Here is a 19,390-nt window from a genome sequence, read left to right on the forward strand (position 1 = left end):
TCACTGCCCTGTCTGTTCCATATCTAAGAGCCTCTTGTTATAAAAAGATTCTTTTAGTAGCTTATCCTGTATGTTCTTGTTCTTATCTTCAAGCCTTGACCTTTTATTTTTCATTATTCACCTTTGCAAAAAGCCAGCTGGCAGCAGTCTATTCTTTTCCATTTCAGGCTTTTGTACACTGCGGTCTCACTGAGATTTCTCTTGAAACATAAACGCCAAGTTTCACAGTGTTGAATATTAACTCCTTCCTCTAACTCTCAAAGTCCTTTTGGTTTCTATGGTACCATACACACAATGACGCCTTTCACGTCTAAAGTACCTGTACCTGCTCAGTGCCCAAATGAGATTCTTAGTTGCTTTGCATCTTTTATGCTGTACTTCTGTAGATCAAGTAATATTGCACTGAAGAAAGGCTGGTTTAAAAACTGAACCTGAAAGAGATCCTGCTTTGAGTTTTCTAATTCAATTACATATTCCCAAGCAGAAATAGACATTCAGGCAGTAAAAGTGACTGCTAATTAAGGATGGTCTTCAGTACTTTGCTAACTAGAAGTTTTATGGTTAAATGATGGTTCCAACTTTCTAATTTAGGGACCATTTTCTGCCCTTATTCCCTATTTAAAGATATATATCAGCAGAAGTCCATAATGATAAGATCTATAAAGATCTTGCCTCTCAAAAAAAAGCATCAATTAAATTGTCTTGTTTGTTATCCTGAGGAATTTATAAGCAGTAATTATTCTTGGCTTTGTCTTTTGTCAATTTATGACAGTTACAATTTCCTAAGTGGGTAATTATGCAACCGTTTAATCTTACACTTCCCCCAGGAAAAAGATCTCTCTAGTCTTAAGAAACTGCTCTGTGCATAGAAGACTTCATTTTGGTTGTAATGATATCCTGAAAAAACAGATCATCTCTCAATAGTTGTTCATCCTTCTCTGACAATGAAGACCCTGTAAATCTGAACCAATCTGGAGTTCTTGTAGAAATCTAATGTGATGCATAGGACTTAATGTGATATTCAGACTTAATGTATCTTAAAATCTGTACTGCCATCCTGTATTTGGATGATAAATTCCATTTGTTCTATCTTGCACTTAAGCTTTCAGATTTCAGCATTCTCCTGACTTGATGCTGTCAAAATTGTGGTACTCATCTACTTGTGAAGATGGAGATTTTGATTAGCTAAAGGGAAAGGATCAAGGACAGGGAAAGGGATTTTTTTAGGTTAAATGACAATGGCTGGTGTAAAATTAAGTGAAGGTAAAGAATAAGCTTAGATTAGAAACTAATAACTATCCAAAGCAGTAACATTCTGAAGCAGTCTTTCAAGTAGGATATTGGAGGAAGGCTACCAAAGCTGTTTTAAACTAAGATCAGAACATATGGATCTTTAAAGGGTCTGGCCTGACTTTGTGGGGGAAAAAAAACAGACAAGTCCTGTGAATAAGCTCAGGTATTGTATAATTATCTGCAGTTCCAGGAGGGTCAACTCAGGAAGTAGAAAAGATTAATTTGACCATTATCTAGGGCTTTACTCTTAAGGCAGGATCTAGCTTTTTGAGGTCCAGTGTCCTCTGCAGTCAGACATTGCCCACACAAAGATTGCAGACTCTTTCTCCATGTATGAAGTCATAAGGATCGATCCTGTCAAATTAAACTATCACTTCAAGATAGCGCACCATCTCTGCTTTCATATTCTTCCATCTGGATCTAAGGGTGTTTGCTTATGCAAGGAACTGACTCAGTACAATAGTACAATTTGCTACCTAATTATCTGTAACTAGAATAATTTATTTTCTAGCTGTAAATCTGAGGAGGAATCAGGCATTGTGGGAGTGAAAGGGTTAACAAGATTGAAGTACGGAGGGTTCGGGTCATATCCGAAAAAGGCGACAGTGCGTCTGGAACACCTTTGTTGTGGGGGAAGGAACTGCAGGGTTGCAGGGAGATAGCCAATTGTATTAGCTGAAGGGACGCGTGGACAAGACATGTAGATCAATAGGAGTTCTCTCAGTAGCACGTGTGTAAACAAATAGAAAGTATGTAGGCCATGGAAGATGTCAGTGAAGGGTCTTCGATTTACCCCTCGATCAGAGTCTGTGCATCAATCCGCAACATGAATCTGTATATGATTTGGTGCTGTTTTATAGCACTATCATTAGGATTCACATGTAGGTTTTTTCTACTACTGAGAGTTCTACTAGCTTTCTCTATTTTTATATCATGTCTTTGATCTGTGACTCATAATACTGTGGATAGTCCCCTAAATAGTCAATTTTAGGGGGAGAGGGAGGACTTCTCCTCAGTAGTACCCCCTCTGGCAGCAGTTTAAAAGCTAATACAAACCATATTTACAGATCACGAAACAGAATTTCAGCACTCACAGCAATAAATGCCTAAGGAGTCAGAACTTAATATTGAACTAAATGTTTCTTTGAAAATATAAGATAAATATAACTTCCTATGAACATCTTCCTATAAACAATTAAATAAAAGCCCCAGCCCTGATTTGATTGTGCTGTAATATTAAGTGAAAAATACAGATTTTTTAAAATGTGATTGCAATTTGCAGGAAGTGCTTCTGATGTAAATAAATTCAGGGTATGCAGAAGTATGTCCACTAACATAAATTACCCTAATGACACTCACAGATTGGGTCTTGAAAACCCTTAGGGGCTTTGACACTGCAATTATAGGGCTCAACCTTGCTACTTTGAAGTTGATTCCAAGACTCGGTCTAAGCAATTTGCATGCCCCAGCCAATTTCCATTACAGTCAATGATAACAAGGTTGCATACATCTCTTCAGCCTGTTAGAGGGCAAATGCATAAAAATGAGGAAAACAGAATCATGAAAATAGCAAAGGGAGTTTGGAATTAATGTCTTTTTATAAAATCCTTTTTAAATTCAAGTCCCATTGAATTATGAAACTCCAGAGGCATTATTCATGGATTCACATGTGATTCTCCACTCGGCTGAAACCGAATCCTCTGTTTTAATATAAACTGCATCTCTGAGTTGAGACAGTATTCAAATATCCAGATTCTAAATTTGGCAGGTTTAACTTTATTTTTTCTTATCATGGCTGTGATAAGGTCACTACAGCTCACACCTTCAGATGCAAGCTGCTCTACGAGTGACTGCTCAGTATCCAGCTTGGTATCATCTCAGTACAGTTCCTATCACAGATCAGACATAAAAATCTAGCAACACAGAGTGTCTTTACTGGTATCTCAGATATAGTGATACAGTGGAAAAAGGACTTGCTCACATACAGAAATTTTTCAGAGCAATTACAGCACACTGGAAGGGCATCATCATGATTGGTGTGACCATTTCAGACTTCAGTTTCCAGCATCGCCAGTGCCTGAACTGAGCCACAAACTCTTCAAGACTAGTACAGTCCATTTGGAAAACAGCCTGTGGTATCTCATCCAGCCATTTCTGTTGTGTATAAAGAAGGATTAAGTGGTTTTGAGTGGGATTTAAAGAAGAGCTGTCCATATAATTAGGTCTGCAGAGAATTATGAAAGACTTAACAAAGTACTGTAATTGAATTGTGCAAGAACGTTTTGCAGGGTTCCTACTGTTATTCCAATTTTAAATAAACTCTAGTTTAGGTATCAGTACTGCATTCCTTGTTGCCAGATGCTCTGACAAGAGGATTTTTCACACATTTGGCTGGTGGCTTTAGGTGAGGTGTGAAAGCAATTTCCCCCAGACTACATTACATGTCAGTCTGAAACTAAGCAACCTAATTTGTCTTGCTGTAACTGAAATTATAGAGTGGCATTTTTCCACCTCTTGCTAGGAGATGTACCACTGTGTATTTCATATCAGTGATTCTCCTATTGACCTAACCTGATGGAAGGGTGCCCTCAATATCCCAGTAGGTCTAAAACCAGAAGCTTCTCCTAATATTCTGTTCTTCTGGTTTCTCTCTCTTCTCTCTCCCCCTACACACAGGCAAATAAATAAATGAATAAATCTCTGCAGATGAGACAAATTAGCTGATCTTGCATGAAATAGTTTCAGCACTCAAGTAAGTGCTGCTTGCAGAAAACCCAGCAATTTGTCTCATTTGTTTGTGAATAACAAGTCATTACTACTGTCCAGCCTGCGTCAGCCTTGACCTGGATTTTGTGAGGAGTGGGAGGCAGCTCTGGTGCAGAGGTTGGTTTTTTCTGAGCCTGAAAACAGGGGCACCAGCCAAGGGGCTCTGCATCCAGCCGTGCTCTCTGCTTCCTCCTGGCTCAGGAGAAGGTGTGTAGTAAATTGCTGTACATCTTTCCCTTTCAACTTGCACCTGCCAAATCTTTCCAGCAGCCAAGAAGTGGGACAGGGTAAAGGCCATGCCAGTTCCTCAACCCTCCCCACCTGCCTGTTTTAGGGAAGATACAGGCCCCTAATTTGCTGTGCTTTACTCATAAGCAGCTTAGACCCAAGATTTGAGCAGCTTTGGGATGGAAAGGGAGCTGCCTACTTTCTTGAATAAACAGCTGTTTCTTATCACAGTCACAGCTATATCACATATCACCGCCTTAGAGAAGATTTTCTTAATTATATACCCAGCCTGGGAATGTGTCCCATTTAAAATGCTGCCCAGAGAAATTCTCAGTACCAAGGTAATGTGTGACCTCATCTCTTACACCAGAAAATGAAATAATTCTCTCTGTTTTGCAAAAATCAGTGTGTGTGATACAAATACTTAGTGCAAAGTTGGAGGTCTCTCATATGAGAAGCCAGCTTTCTTATGAGGGAGGTCTTAGAAAAATCAATAGCTTTTTTCATCTGAGCCCAGAATCTGATCTCAGTACATCTCTACGTTACAAAGCTTGAGGTCTAGATCTTTGACATATGCTGAACATACACATCTCTGGGAATCAGCCACCACAAAACCAACAGACCAGACTCCTGTGTTTCTTAAGTGGAAATTCCCTATATGAATTAAACATAAGCTCAAAAAGAGCTTGAAACAGATTTGTCATTCAGTAAAATATTGGGATGCCACCAGCATGAAATCTGTTGTTTTTAGAAATGAATTAAGCTAAATTGCTTCCTTTTTTCTTCCTCTTCCCCCCTCAGGTAATCTTTTCTGTTCAATTCTTTGGCTTTACAATGAGATTTTCCTATTTCATTAGGTGTTTATATCTCCCCTGTTGCTATATGAAAACTTCTTGCAACCAGCAAATATTGACTCTATTCAGGAAGTATTATCAGATAGACTGAACAGACAAAACACACTCACTGTAACCTGTCTCAGACCACTGCTCATATATGTTACTATTAGCAGACTAATAATAGATCTTACAGAAGTGTGATTTAAGTAAATTCTACTGGATTAAGTAATGAATTTACCTTTTGTTTGCAATTTTAAGTTCTGTTTACAAATTCTAATTTTTAATGGGAATTTATTTGTAACAACAAAAAAGGGTAAGTTCCTTTTAATTATTTCCTCAGAAGTCACTACGCAAAGTTAATCACCTCCTGGATTAAATAAGCCTTTGGTGATGAGTCTCATTTTTACCGACCTTTCTTCTGAATCGATTATCTCTGACCTAGTTTGTGTTGGTGCAGACTGGGGTATAAACTAATACTAAAGTATTGCTGTAAACAGTTCATGCTATTTTATTTGCATCTGTTTGCACAATTTTCAGCTCATTTGCAATAACTGATTCATTTAGAAAGACACACATGTCAAAATTACCATCTCCCATGCTGCCTGTTTCTTTATTTGACTCACCAGCAAACACCTATCTTATCCTACCCAACACTCGATAATGCCCTGGTTTTGCCCACAGAAATGTCATTGCTATCCAGTCTTCTTGGATAGCATACAGAAAACTCTCCCTACTGTTTGTAGAAGAGCACTTTCCATAGTACCTAGAAACTGATGAGAATTCTGATCATCTGTTCTAATACATATGAAACGGTTTCTAGCTGGGATATTTTGCCTTTCTACCACTCCAGAATAAGGAAGCCCGGCAAAATTATTAAAAAAATTATTCTATGAGAAGGGACTCTGTTTCCTGCTCCTTGTATATTTTACTCCTGTGAAAGGCAGTGGATGGCCTCCTTATAAACACGCAAATGATTTGACTTCTAAGGAATGTATTTTCTCCCTTGGGCAGAGTGAATGAAAACATCCTACAAGGACAATGTTCTCCTTTGGTGTAAATACCTATATATGTGTAGGACTCATGGAAGGAGACAGGTTTTTCTTGCTTGCAACACAGTGGTGTAACACCTTCCCAGCATGAAAATAGTTACAATAGATTTACTCTGTTGTGACTAGCCACGTAATTTTAAAACAATGAAATTAAGTGCTATGATTTTCTTCACCATAAGAAATTATTACCAAGGTATTTTATATCCAGACTATTCTACATAAAAGGTAAACACAATAAAATTTCATAACAATTACTGAGGAAAAAACTCACATCAGCAATTATGAAATCACTGCAACAAAATAAAACTAGGAAGACACTTGAAAAAAATGCTTTGCCTGGCTAAGATTCCTGTTGGAAGAGGTCTTGTACATGCTCTTTGTTTTTGATAGGGAATTAGCCTGAAGTTTCAGCACCCTTGCATTACACCTCTGCTGAACAGACACAACTTGGACTACACAAGCTGAGAGGGCTTTATATGCATTAGGTGTGGTCTGTCCAGTCCTCAAATCACTGCAGTTTTAAATATACAAACCCTAGAGTAGGAGTGCTGTGGTTTGAGTCATAGTTGTTTTTTTTTTTTCTTTGAATGAACATACTTAGGAGATGAGGCAGAGAGAGCTGCAGTAAAGAGAGGAGGAATCAAGGAGAGTGGATGAATTAAGCTCAGTCATTCATTCTAGCACACCGTTGTCTGTATGTCAAAGAAAATAACTGAATGTAGTGGAAAATGTTGCTGGAGCCAGTACAAGAGCTCTGGCACCCATCTTGATCAGAACCCCATGGTAGTATATGGAAATAATTTCATAAAATGTATCCAAGCCTTGAAATAGGCCTTAATATTCCCCTCCTCCCCCAATTATCGTCCTAGTACCACTGTTAAATCTCTACTGAATACTTATTTCTGTATTTATAAAGTGAACAAAAAGGGACCATGCTAGTCACTGACTGCCTCCAGGTACCTCAGTGTTTCTCACACCACAAGCACCAGTGCCTTTGTCCTCTCTCCAGGGACCTCCAATGCCACAGAGACATAGAAAAAAACCAACCAGAAATCAAACTGCGTTAGTTACCTATTTCTAGAGGTCTGATTTGTGAGAACAGGGGCTATCTTTTCTAGTATCTCTCTGATTATCTTAAAGCTACTGCAAAAGAGACAGGAGTTGCTAGTACCTAAAGTACCTAGCTCTCGGTATCTGTTCTTTTAATGCCTTCACACCGGAAGGTGGGGGTGGGGTGGGGCGTGTGCAGGGCAGAGGGACAGGCGAACGGACTGACTGCTTAAAATGGTATTTTATTTTTCAAAATAAATCTGTGTGAGATGGAAACTTGGTTTATATTCAAGTAAGTCATGATGCTGACAATGTAATTACCATTGGTTTTTTGCATATTCCTTTCACCTTTTCCCATCATGTTATGAATTGAAAATACAGCCTTGTGCACTTTAAACAGCAGCTTGTCCTTCAGAGAATGGGAAGAATATGCAGCTATATGCAGCCTGGTGGGAAAGTTTGCACAGTGTATAGGATCTGACAGCTGTTCCTATGAGAAAATGGATCCAAAACGAGACACAAAAAATGAGGGAAAATTGCCTTTGAAGGTCTAACCCAAAAGCCCTCACTGTCAGTTTTATTCAGTGGCACTGGGTTAGACCTTTATCTGCAAGAAGCTATTTTAGTCTGGCTCAGGAAGACTGCCAGGAGTCAGGAAGACTCAGGAAGCGTTTTCCATGCCCAGCCCTGCATGAGATTCAGCGCTATCAGAAGGCTGTAAATAGAAACTGATACAGTTAGTTACTGTGGCAGGTACCTTCCCTAGCGTGGAGCTCCCACTGAAATCAATGCACATTCCCATCTGGAGCAAGACTGGGTTTAAGCCACACTCCAAGGAAAGCAATTCATGCTTCATCAATTCATCTTATGTAATGGAGAATTAAAAAGCAATATTAAGAAACACACATTACTTGTTCATTTACCTCTGTCATTTTGCTCAGTGGTCAAAGGAACCAGCCTGTGGCTTTCCATTTTATTCCTCACTAGAGTCATATTCTGATCCTGTAATACTAACACAAAGCTTCAGCATTTAAGTTTCAAATGCTGTAACAGTGCCAGCTACAGCCAATGTTCAGTTTTTTAAAGCTTATTTAGTTTGGTATTTTTAAAATACTTCTTCTATCTTCATTAATTTTTTGTTTCAGGAAAAAAAAAGGCACCAAAATGTTCAGTTTCAAAAAGTATTGCAAAACCTCTTTAGGAATATATGGTTTTATGGTTTCTCCTATGAGCATCAATTGATAAAGAGCAGCATATGTTGCAAGTGAAATAATAGTAAAATGGCCACTGACATTTCTAAATTTCACATCTTTACAATATTCTCCTTTGAAATTATCCGATCGCATACCAGAAAGCTTGCTTCTCTCTCTCTCCTCCCTCTGTGACACGATTCTCTAATAACACAGTTTTCTAACAGTGCTCTAAGCATCTTCCCAGCAGCTGGTAGATAATTTTAGGCAACCTTAAAACCATTGGATAAATTATAGACATACAAGTCCAATCCAGTAAAGGCCAAAGTGATACTGGTATGGAGAATTGCTTCAGACAGTAATGAAATTGGTTCACATAACAGGTTCCCATTCCAGCAAACAATTAAATATTGAGAAGATGCTCCTCAGAAGCCAAGAAAAAAGGTGTTTCACATTTCATAGGAGAAAAGACTAGTAATTTCCCAGAGGGATACAATGTGTACAGTCTGACAGCAAAGTGGAAGGCCAGGCAGCAGCGAATCATACTGGGGTCTTGTTCTCCAACATAAGAGGCATACAGTGCTTTCAGGGAGCCACAGGCAAAAGCTGTGCCCTTCCTTAAAGATGAAATTGCCAGAGCCAGTAGAGCCAAAACCAGCTGGTTCTTTCTCAGTGTATGCTCAGGTGAAACAGCACAGGGCTCCATCTCTTCAACTCACACAAAATAATGATGACAGTTGGCAAACAAATCTGTTTTGCACTTGCCTTTCATCTGTGGATGTGGAGTCATTCTCTAGCAACCTCTGTTTTCACCAAGTTAATTGCTTTTGCATACTTAATTTTGATTCAGTTTTCTTTAAATATGCTAATATTTTCTTCCTCGCAACTGACATTGGGCTGATGTGAGGCTGAGCTGACTGCCTCCCTGGAGGTCTCAGAGGTGAGGAAACGAAGGCAGTTTGGCAGAGTCTTAATCTGTATCACTGAGACAAAGGATAGCTGGCTGTCACCTTCTCTTTGTATGAGAGAAAGGAAGAAATTTTGTAATCGCAGGATATTTCACACCTTACCAAGGCAGAGACAAATGGATCTTGATTTTACTGGCTTTCAAAACTCCATGGCTGTGCCCTTCACTATCACATCCCACATACTCTGTCTGTGCTACAGACAAGTATCAGCCTGAAGAAAAATGTCTCTGTCTTAGAGTCTGCCAAACTGCAGTAACTTCAGTCCCCTCCCAGGCACAGTGCCCAGAGGAAGTTGTACGGGAATCCATGGTAGAAGATGAGAGGAGAGAAACTACAGATTGGATAAAGAGAGCGGGGGCACAAATGCATAACTGAATTTCTGTGACTTCCTCTTCCCCTGTAAAAGAGGATAGTTTGAGGAACAGCTGCTCACCGTAGGGGCTCCAATGTATTACCTAATGATTCACTGCTCAGAGACAAAAAGATTGAAATGGCATTACCCCTGCCAGTGCAAACGGTTCTCCAGGGAGCAAATGCTTGTTGCTGCTTGCCAAGGCTCTGCAGGACTGCAGGACGTGCCCAGTGAGAACTGAGGGCAGAGACCAAACTCAAGGGACAGCCTGAGACAGATCACCAGGGGAATCCTCATGGAACTGACACAGCCCCCAGATTCCCTCACCAGAGTTTTCTAAAGAGAATCGAGGTGAACAGAGCCCAGTCCAGTTTTGCTTTTATTGAAGCAGTGAGGAAATTTCCACTGTTGTCAATCAAGTTAGGACTGTGTTTTGTATTTGTAACTAAGAAAGTGTCAGTCAGGCTTCTCTGTCATTTCCCAGAGAGGTCAGGTCACTGTCTTGCTCATTTGGCTTCAATACCATTATTCTAAAACTTACTTTGGCCTCATGGACTGAAAGGGCATTAGTGGTAGAACTGACTGTTGATTCCTTTTCTGGTTTTGGAGTTGTTTTCTCCAAGAGATGAACAAAACCATTAAACCACTTTCTTATAAGAATCTTTTGTTCTGATTTTATCAGTATATAAAAACCCAAATGTGTCTGTACAAAACCTCTTAAATCCCTAATCAGTAAAGGTTTGGGAGGGGGAAGGGTTCAGGGCTATAAAAAGATCCTTAAACACTGCTAATATTCTTACAATAACAAATTACCTCTTGCATTTTGGTAGTGTTTGCAGTCATTAGGCTTTTGCAATGAGCAGCTTGTCTCACTGAAAATCATTCATCCTCATTTAATGACAAATTCTCTTAAAATTATTTTCTCAAATATTTTGCCCTTTATGAACTGACAAAATGTTGATAATTCATGTTTCATTGCTGATCCTGAAGGGCAACTAACATAATTATCCAAGGGTGCTCCTGCTGATTTCTCATAGTTTGCCCTCCAAGCATACATTTTTCATCTTTGAATTTTGAATGCATTTATACTATGCCTTTTATGTAGTTAGACAGCAGAACATGTTTCATGGAAATAAATTAGCATTATTTATTGAGTCTCTGGGACTATTTTACTAAGTAAGACTTCTATGAAAATGGAACATGTTCAGCTACAGAGGAAAAGGACTTGGGGATTCAGGATTACAGAGTGCTGAGTTCCAACCTTTCTTGTGCTCAGTAACTACAAGAAAACTCTATAAACTTCACACACGATACACAGTACTTTGCAGTGCATGCCCAATCCTGAATGTAAGTTTTTAATCCTGTTTTATAACGCAGCCTTGAGACAGACACAAACACATTCTCACAAGTGGCTACTGTGATGAAAACATGCTATGCAACTAAGGGATCAATTATCAAACATAGTAAAAAAAATTACACAGACTGAGTCCATAATCCCACAGGCTACCAGCAGCAGGGATGATGTGTGTAGTTCAAAGTATCCTACTTTCCAGCTCTAATGCATTTTTTCTGTAAAGTATCTTTAAAGCAAATAGGAAAATTCACGAGCAACAGTCGCAAATATGACACCTTAGCATCATCTATAACTTTTCCAACAATTACTGGTTGGCACTGGTTTTAATGTAAACACTGCATTACACATTAAGTGTTCATTTCCTGCCTGGTACACACAGTTGGGCACAGAAATTTTGGAAGTCATTACACATTAAGTGTTGATTTCCTGCCTGGTACATACAGTTGGGCACAGAAATTTTGGAAGCCATTAACCCTCTGATTTAGGAGTGTCTCAGCCGAGACAAATGTCATTGCTGACACACACAAGTAGATATGCAGCAGTAAGATCCTGATCCATAATAACCAACATGGTTTTTGCAAGGTAGCCCCTATCCAGAATTAGCCAGACTCCTGCTACACTCAGCCCCTTTGTCTTTGATTAGATTGGGGTGGGTTTGGTTGTTTTTCTCATTTGTCTGTGTTTTGTAAGGCAGGTTGGACTCTGTAGGATACAAAGTATTGTCAAGAGACAATTACGTTCAGAACCATGGGACAAGTTAGGGAGTAAATTAGCTGCACTTTTTGTTGAGAAACCTTGGACACACATAGCCCATAGCTACATAGAAAAGTGAAGGAAGGGCAAAACTCATGAAATATGATAGGGAGACTATCATAGAGGGAGATAAGGAGACAAGGGTAGCCCATTAACTGTTTTTACTTCCATCACCATATAGGAAAGTATATTTCTATGGAGATCTGTGCTACAGAATTCTGTGGACTTGGGAGACCAACCTGAAGTAGTACCTGGAAGAAGCTGCTCTAAAGGTCACAGTTCCTCCTATTGTTGACCAATATTTTAGCAGGAATGCACTCCAAGGCACTAAAATATTGCCAGTTCTCCCTTTTCTTTCTTCCTCTGTCTCAGCAGCTGCCTGGAGCACCCAGCTGTGGGAGGAGGAATTAGAAAAATGAGACAATATGTAGATAGTATAACCTGGATTAGTCTCACTCTGTAACTCATTCTCCTGGCTCTTTGAGAAGTAAAACAAAACCAAGATACACCCTTCCTTTATGAGTTACAGGTGATGCAGGAATGACCTGGTGGAGATTATTAAGTGACAGGTTCTATATTTAAGAAATATTTTGCAGAAGAAGGATGGGGATATCGTATGTGTAAGAGTGGATAAGCAATGAAAATGCAGATAGATTGTATGTGCATAGTGCTAGCCAAAATCACCACTGACTTGTAGAAACACTAAGCTGTGTAGGAGAATTTGAGAGCCATCTGACTGCCATTGAAGCAGGTGAGTTTTACAACTATTTTGTAGAAAACAGCCTCAATCCTTTCTAGAAATCCTTTCTGATTTTCAGTGTGGGTGTTTCACCAATCAGACACAGGCTGCTTCTCCTCTTGAACTACAATTTAAATATGCTAACATTAATAATGATGAACAAGAAAAAAATCTAGAACTGGCATCATCCATTGAATCAGTTGTCTTTGTTGATTACAGTATTTTGTCAAACATTTTCTAAAATGGTGTGGGGTTCACTAATAGTGGGTTTTGTCACATTTTAATTTCTTGGTCACTCTTTTTTACAATTTTGAAATTGTAAAAATTTCAAAATTTTTTACACAGTTGGTTTTATTTTTTTAAATGGAGACATGAAAGAATATTAATTACATTCTCTATTTGAAGCCTGTCTTCAGACCTTCATAAAGCCAGCAGCCTTGCTGCTTCTATAAAAAGAAATGTAATTGTGTATATCCTTCAGTTAGCTTCTTTCCCACCTATCTTAATAGATGGTCTGGATAAGCCTGATCTGTTTTGTCTGTTATTGCCTGTAATAGATACAATTAACAGTTTAGGGGAATTTACAGTAACACAAGGGCATCACTGTGAAAGAACAGCAGTAGTAGTTGGGCTATATAAATTCCGTTTGTGCCTGTGAAATGTCTTTGTTTTTTCTTTTTTAAATCTGAGTGAAGACATGATGAGTTTGGGGGACAATATCACGAGAGCATGATAGGCAGGGTCATACTGCATTCCTGACTGACTGGAGAGGTGTTACAGTAATGGAGAGTTTTTATGCAAAGCACTGAAGTGGGTTTGTGGATGTCTGTGCAATATGTGGGGTTTATGAAAGAAGGCTCACAGGTGTGTGGTTGAATATTTAACTGCCAGATGATAGAAACAGCTATAATTGATGCAAGTTTGGATTTAACTGTGGGTGGTGCAGAGTAAACTTCAGCCCCTTGTCAGTCCCAACTCATGAGTCTTCCCTCATGTTGAGAACTCCTGAATTCCCAGCGTTGCTCTGTAGTTTCTGACTTGGCAGCCCTGGGCACCATTGCAACTTTCTAATCACATTTCCTTCCCTGTCTTGTGAGACAACACAACTCACCTTTCACTCTCATGAAGGAGGAAGAAGAATGAGGACATTCAGCTGTACCCCCCACCAAGTACCAGGGCTGCGTCCACCTTTGTTGGAGTCTAAGTAAGTTTGCTCTTCTACAGTCACTTGGGACCAATCCAGCACGAATACACAGGAGCGCACTGGTGTCTTACAGGAACCAACATACTATCCAGTCTGGCTGTACTAGATATATAGACAGCTATTAAATCTCCAAATTTTATAAAGCTGACACAAAAATTCAAGAACAAAATGGCATTTACCTACTTTTTGACTAATACATAGAGGCATGTGATTAATACAAACCCATCCTAACTACTTGTCAGTGACCAGAATGACAGATAGATGTCACAGGACACTGTGCAGGCTTTGCTGTGCAAGACAAGTGTGTTTCTCTGTTGCTACTTGATTGATTTTTTAATATTGGAACAGAAATTTTTCAAATTATTATAAAATGTTATTAAGCAACATTAAAACATCATGAGCTACATCCTGTTCTAAGATGCAGCCATTCTGTTCTGTTAATGACATCAGGCCTTAAAGGTGACACAAGCAGTTCCCAGTAGATTACATAAAGCAAGTGCCCATAACCAGGGTATAAATGCCTTTTCTTCATTCTTTGTTCACCAAAGAGAAAAGACAACCTGGCTACAGGACCACTATCTATGTTATTGCGATCTATTCTTTTTAGCTTTTCAAGCTTCTGCAAGCTGCAAGACCATCTCTGTGCATAACAGCACTTCTAAAACAAACTGGTCTTGAACCAAAAATGTTCTGGATAGATACAAGCCATCCACCTTCCCATGCTGCCAAGAAATACAAATGCAAAATATTAAATAGTGCATATTTTCAGTGTTTGAACCACTCTCAGTGCTCAGCAGTGGAGCATATAAATACATACAAGAGTCTCCTTCTGGCTAACAAGCTTAGAAAGGTTTTCAAGATAGACTAACGGAATGTGGTGAAATAGGCTTTCACATGTGTCAGCGCAGGATCTCTGTGAACCTGGGAACAGTACTATCTTTCTGCTGTTGGAACAGATCAGAGCAATCTCAGAACTAGATAAAATCACCCCACTGGTGCTGTTCTGGAGTGCACTGCCATCTCACGGTACCTTGCCTGGGCATAATCTGTGATACAACATTCACAGCATGAAGGGAGAGCAAGTAAAGCTGGCTACGAAGGCTTCATGCTATTACTGAGTCTCCTCTTGAGGATGTCCAGCTTCCTGTTCAGTGCTGGCCTGTAATAAGGCCCCTTTCCCCTAATCTCCACTTCATACTCAAAAACGGTTGAAAAGGTGGACCTCTGCAATATAGGAGTGTGGCAGCTTACCTCCAATGCTGAGTTACCATTCAAATGAAAACAATAAGCAAATTTCATGGTGCACCAAATTGCATCAAAACATAACCTTTGCAGTTTTCTGGCATTTCTGCTTCCTTATACTGACTGAAGGTGGGGCATTCACTGTGAATTTTGCATTTAGTTCCAGACCTCATACAAACTGGAAGAGGAAGGAAAAGATCAGCAGAAATGCATCTGAGAAGTGCAATGTTCAAAAGCATGGTGAAAAACGGCTTTGTTTCTTTGTGGCTATTTCCCTGGTGAGGCATGCAGTTATTTAATCAGGGCATTATGAGTCCCTGCTGATGGGAAGACAGATGATTCTAAATGAAGCTGTGCACTTGGTAATGAGGACTGACCAAAATGCTTCAGCACTCTGCTTCACAGCAGACTCCCCAAGACTATATTGTAAAGGCCATTTACTGAGAAGGCTGTAACCACATTATTGTTATACAAGCCTGACAATTTATAAGCCTGACTGTGTTTTGCATGCAAGCACTAGAAAATGCATGAGTTGCTCTGTACATGGTACACCATCATTTTTAATTTTCTCTACTCCTTGGAAATTCCCTCCTGTATGTGAAGAGAAAGGCTTCAGTGTCTGGTTCAAGAGATACCTTTAAACAATCTGCTTCGTATTTTGCATGCAAACCCACTGGAGATCATTACACCCTCAGGTTGTAGGGCATCAGATCCTCAGCTACTGTGAACCAGCTTAACTCCATTGATAATCTGGCTGAAAGAGGCCATTGTAGAACAGAAATGTGCATGATGTTACACTTCATTGCTATGAAGTAACTCATCTTTGGTTATAACCAATAACCTGCAATGCTTTCTGTACCACAGATAGAGAAGTTAACACAGAGCTCCCTTTCCATTTAACAAATGAAATAGAAACTACCTAACTTCCATGACATTCTTTCTGTAATGGACATGATCAGGATGTACATTCTCTTGTGATACGACTACACTCACATCAAAAGGCAGTGACCAGGAAACGGCATTCCATCATGCAGAATGTTGTACAGATACACAAGTTCTACCTCCAAAGAGATCCTGATTTAAGACACAACAAATCGTCAGAGTAAAAAGGGCAAATGCATATGCAGTAATAGGCTTCTGCTTTTGTTAATACTATTACTTAGCATTTCATATTTAAAACAATATGCAAATACCAAAGGCTAATTGTTGACATTAGTAAAAAAGGGGATGATGCTTTTTCAGCTTCTTCCCAGACCTTCTGGAGACCACTGTCATTGTGTCATGCAATTTAGGACCTATGCTGTAAGGCAGCATTAAAGTAAATAGTAAGATCTATTTATTTTTAATCAATGCAAAAGTGTGACCAGAACTCCGTGTTAGTATTAAAATAGGAAAGATATGCAGGGATCATCTAAAACAGCTACCATAAATAGCATTTTCTACAGTATTTTAAGAAAGTTGAAGCCTATGAGCGAACAACAGATCAATTATTCAAATAGCAAAGTCTTAATATAATAACTTTCTGCTTTTCAAAGAACAGACCATGGCCTCTAGATCACTTCCTATTCTATATCTAAATTGTTATACACAGAGAAATATTCTCATTAAACTGAATCTAGCGTGCAGAAGGGCAGCTCAGCAGGAGAGCCAGGGTGCAGAAACCTGGGCACCTTGGTTCTAGTCCTGCCAACAGCCCATTCTGGTACCCAGTCAAGCTGTGATTTGGGTGGAAGCTCAATGCTGAGCACATATTTTTGAGCAGATCGGGTCTCCCACTCAGCCTCCACGTTGCCTTCTGCCAAAGAGATGATCTTTTGTCCAAAGCTTGCAAGATGTAGCCCTTCTGTCACCTCAAGCTACCACTTATTATTATTATTACAAGTGCTGCACTGCACTCAGCTCCTGAGCTCTGGAGCAAAACCAGACATATTTATGAGAACAAGAAAAGCACATGTCTGTATCATGCCAGAGAACCTGCAAAACTGTTGCATGTGTCTGAGTCAATCAACTCACAGTCAACAGTGATTTCAGTCTTCAATTCCATTTTAGAATTGGAGTTACTCAGTCCTGAACCTATGCCAGGCACTGCAACAAAACCAACACTGCAACTTAAGCATCAGAGTGGGAGAGTTACACCTCTGTCATCAGCATATGGTAGACAACAACATATGCATGAAAAACTGAAGCCAGAGGTGAAGTATGATTCCAGAACACAGCAGTATCTGAAAAGTCTAAACACAGCAAAAGCGCTGGCTAGAATCTGCTACCAGGATGCTGCAAAGCCATGGGATGTTAAAAGGCATCCAGGTGAGACTTCCCGAGGCACATCAAAAGATGGATGGTGAATCAAGAATATCAGCAACCCCAGTATCAGCCAAGATGAAGGTGTCACAACAGATAAACACAAAGCTTTTTTTCCTGTGGCCTAATCAAACACTTGATGAAACTTAGAAAATATTTTTCTTTATGCTAGTACAGAGCTTTTTGTGACAGGCTGTTCAAGATTTCTTGCCTCAGTGGTTACCTGGAAAATTAGAAGGGGTTTACAGGCTTATTAGGTTGTAAAGAAGATAGTTCTGCCAATAAAAGAATAATAACTGGTATCTGAGAGAAGACCAGGTCCCATGGATAACTTGAATTGGCAACTACGTATCTTTTTAACTACTCTTTCCATCAGCACTTTGGAAAGGTTATGTCAATTGCTGCTTTCTGGAAAATTATGATTTCAAGAAAGCTCTTCCACCACAGAGCATCTGTTGAGCTCATAAATACAGTGCAACCCCTGAAGAAGTGAACTAAGTGCTGTATTCCTGAACCTCTGCCTGAGATAACAAGAGGGAATAACGTGGTTGTGATCTGTGCCTTTCAAATGTGAAGCACGTTAAAGACTACCAATATTTATGAAAAGCTATACATTAAATCCCACCTAATAAACAACGAGGGACAGCCAACGTCCCAGTCATCCTTCCTCAGCCACCCTCTCATCGCTTCACTTTGCGGAGCGAGCGAGCAGCCCATTTCGCAAGGAAACACCGAAGTGCCCGGAGCTGCACCCGCACGGCTCCAGCCCTCCGCTTCCCTGTCCCTCGACAGAGAAAAGCTGTCTGGCTCCGACACAGCCCCCTCGGGAAGCACCAGCCTCAGAGGGCAAAATGGTCACACAAACCTTCCTCCCCGAGAAGCCCGAGGCGGCTTCGCCCTGCTAACAGGAGCCCCCGGCGTCGGACCCGGGGCCGGGAGGACCGCACCGCCGCGCTGCAGCCGGCCAGCCCCCGCCGCTCGGGGCTGTCCTGGCCAGCCGGACCCGCACCCGCGCCCCCCACTCACTTCTCCCCAGCGCCTCCGCCTTCCACTCCGTCTCCTCCACTGCCCCGTAGCGCCTCATCGGTCTCTCGGCCTCCGCGCTGGCCGAGATGGACCTCTTCAGCTCCATGGCCCGGCCGGGCGGCGCGGGGCTCCGCAGCTCACTCCATGCCAGCGGGGCTGCGGCCCGACTGCCGCGGAGACGACGCGGAGCTCACCGCTCCTCTGCGCGGAACGGGGGCCCGCGGGGGGCGGGGGGGGAAGGGGCGCTGCGCACATGCTCAGTGCGGGGCTGGGGCGGGGGGAGGCAGGGAAACAATGCGAGCCGTAAGGCCCTGCAGGGGGCCGTCGCCCGGCACATGCTGCACACACGCCCCACCCGCCAGGCCCTCCAGGGCGGGTCGGTTCCCTCCCTCCCGCTTGGATGGGCAGACTGACCTCCGCAACGGTGGTGCCGTGCAGCTCAGAGCCCCTGGCTGGCTGGTTTTGTCTCTGCCCGTCCCTGCACCTGCGGTGTGCACTCCCATTGCATAGCCGAAGCGACTCGGGCAGGCGAGAGTCAGTAAATACGTCCACTGCCAGGGCACGGGAGGACTGTCCTTCCTGTGGCCAGTGCGGCACTGGGCACATCTTCTGGCCTGAGCAGCTGAATAATGGTAAAATCCACAGCCGCTCATGGCTTTTGCAGTCCAACACATCTCAGGTTGCTGTGCGTGCAGCCTTTGGCTTTCCTGAAAGTCCTGCACTGAATGGAATAGCACTCATTCCTGCATCATGTTGCCAAAAGCCAGAGGACAGCACCCAAACAAGTGATGGGATTTTTTATTTCTCATAACCATATGTATTTTTCATAAGCATGCAGCTTTGCTGCTTATGCAGCCTGCTGGGATTAGAAGAGAAGGAAATGACTATGCAGAAAGCACAAGTCTGGTGATAATTATTGTTATTATTATTTTTTTCTTTTATTGTAGGGGAGGTTGTATGGATAAAATCCCTGAACAGCATTTTACAGTTGGAGAGTACCTTTCCTACTGAAATCCCATTGCACTTTACTGTATGTGGT

The 19,390-nt window shown here is 41.1% G+C and overlaps 1 protein-coding gene across 1 annotated transcript in view; it reads right to left on the bottom strand.

The window, feature by feature from the left end:
- BMERB1 (bMERB domain containing 1) overlaps positions 1-18,569 on the bottom strand; it is a 54,915-nt gene extending 36,346 nt beyond the window's left edge. The window contains exon 1 of the mRNA XM_072877681.1: positions 18,352-18,569. Coding sequence (XP_072733782.1) covers positions 18,352-18,457 — 106 coding nt within the window. The 5' untranslated portion in view covers positions 18,458-18,569. The remainder of the gene's footprint in view (positions 1-18,351) is intronic.
- Between the last annotated feature and the right edge of the window lie 821 nt (positions 18,570-19,390).

Source organism: Ciconia boyciana, chromosome 13 (assembly GCF_034638445.1).
Source record: "Ciconia boyciana chromosome 13, ASM3463844v1, whole genome shotgun sequence".
NCBI classification, from domain to species: Eukaryota; Metazoa; Chordata; class Aves; order Ciconiiformes; family Ciconiidae; genus Ciconia; species Ciconia boyciana.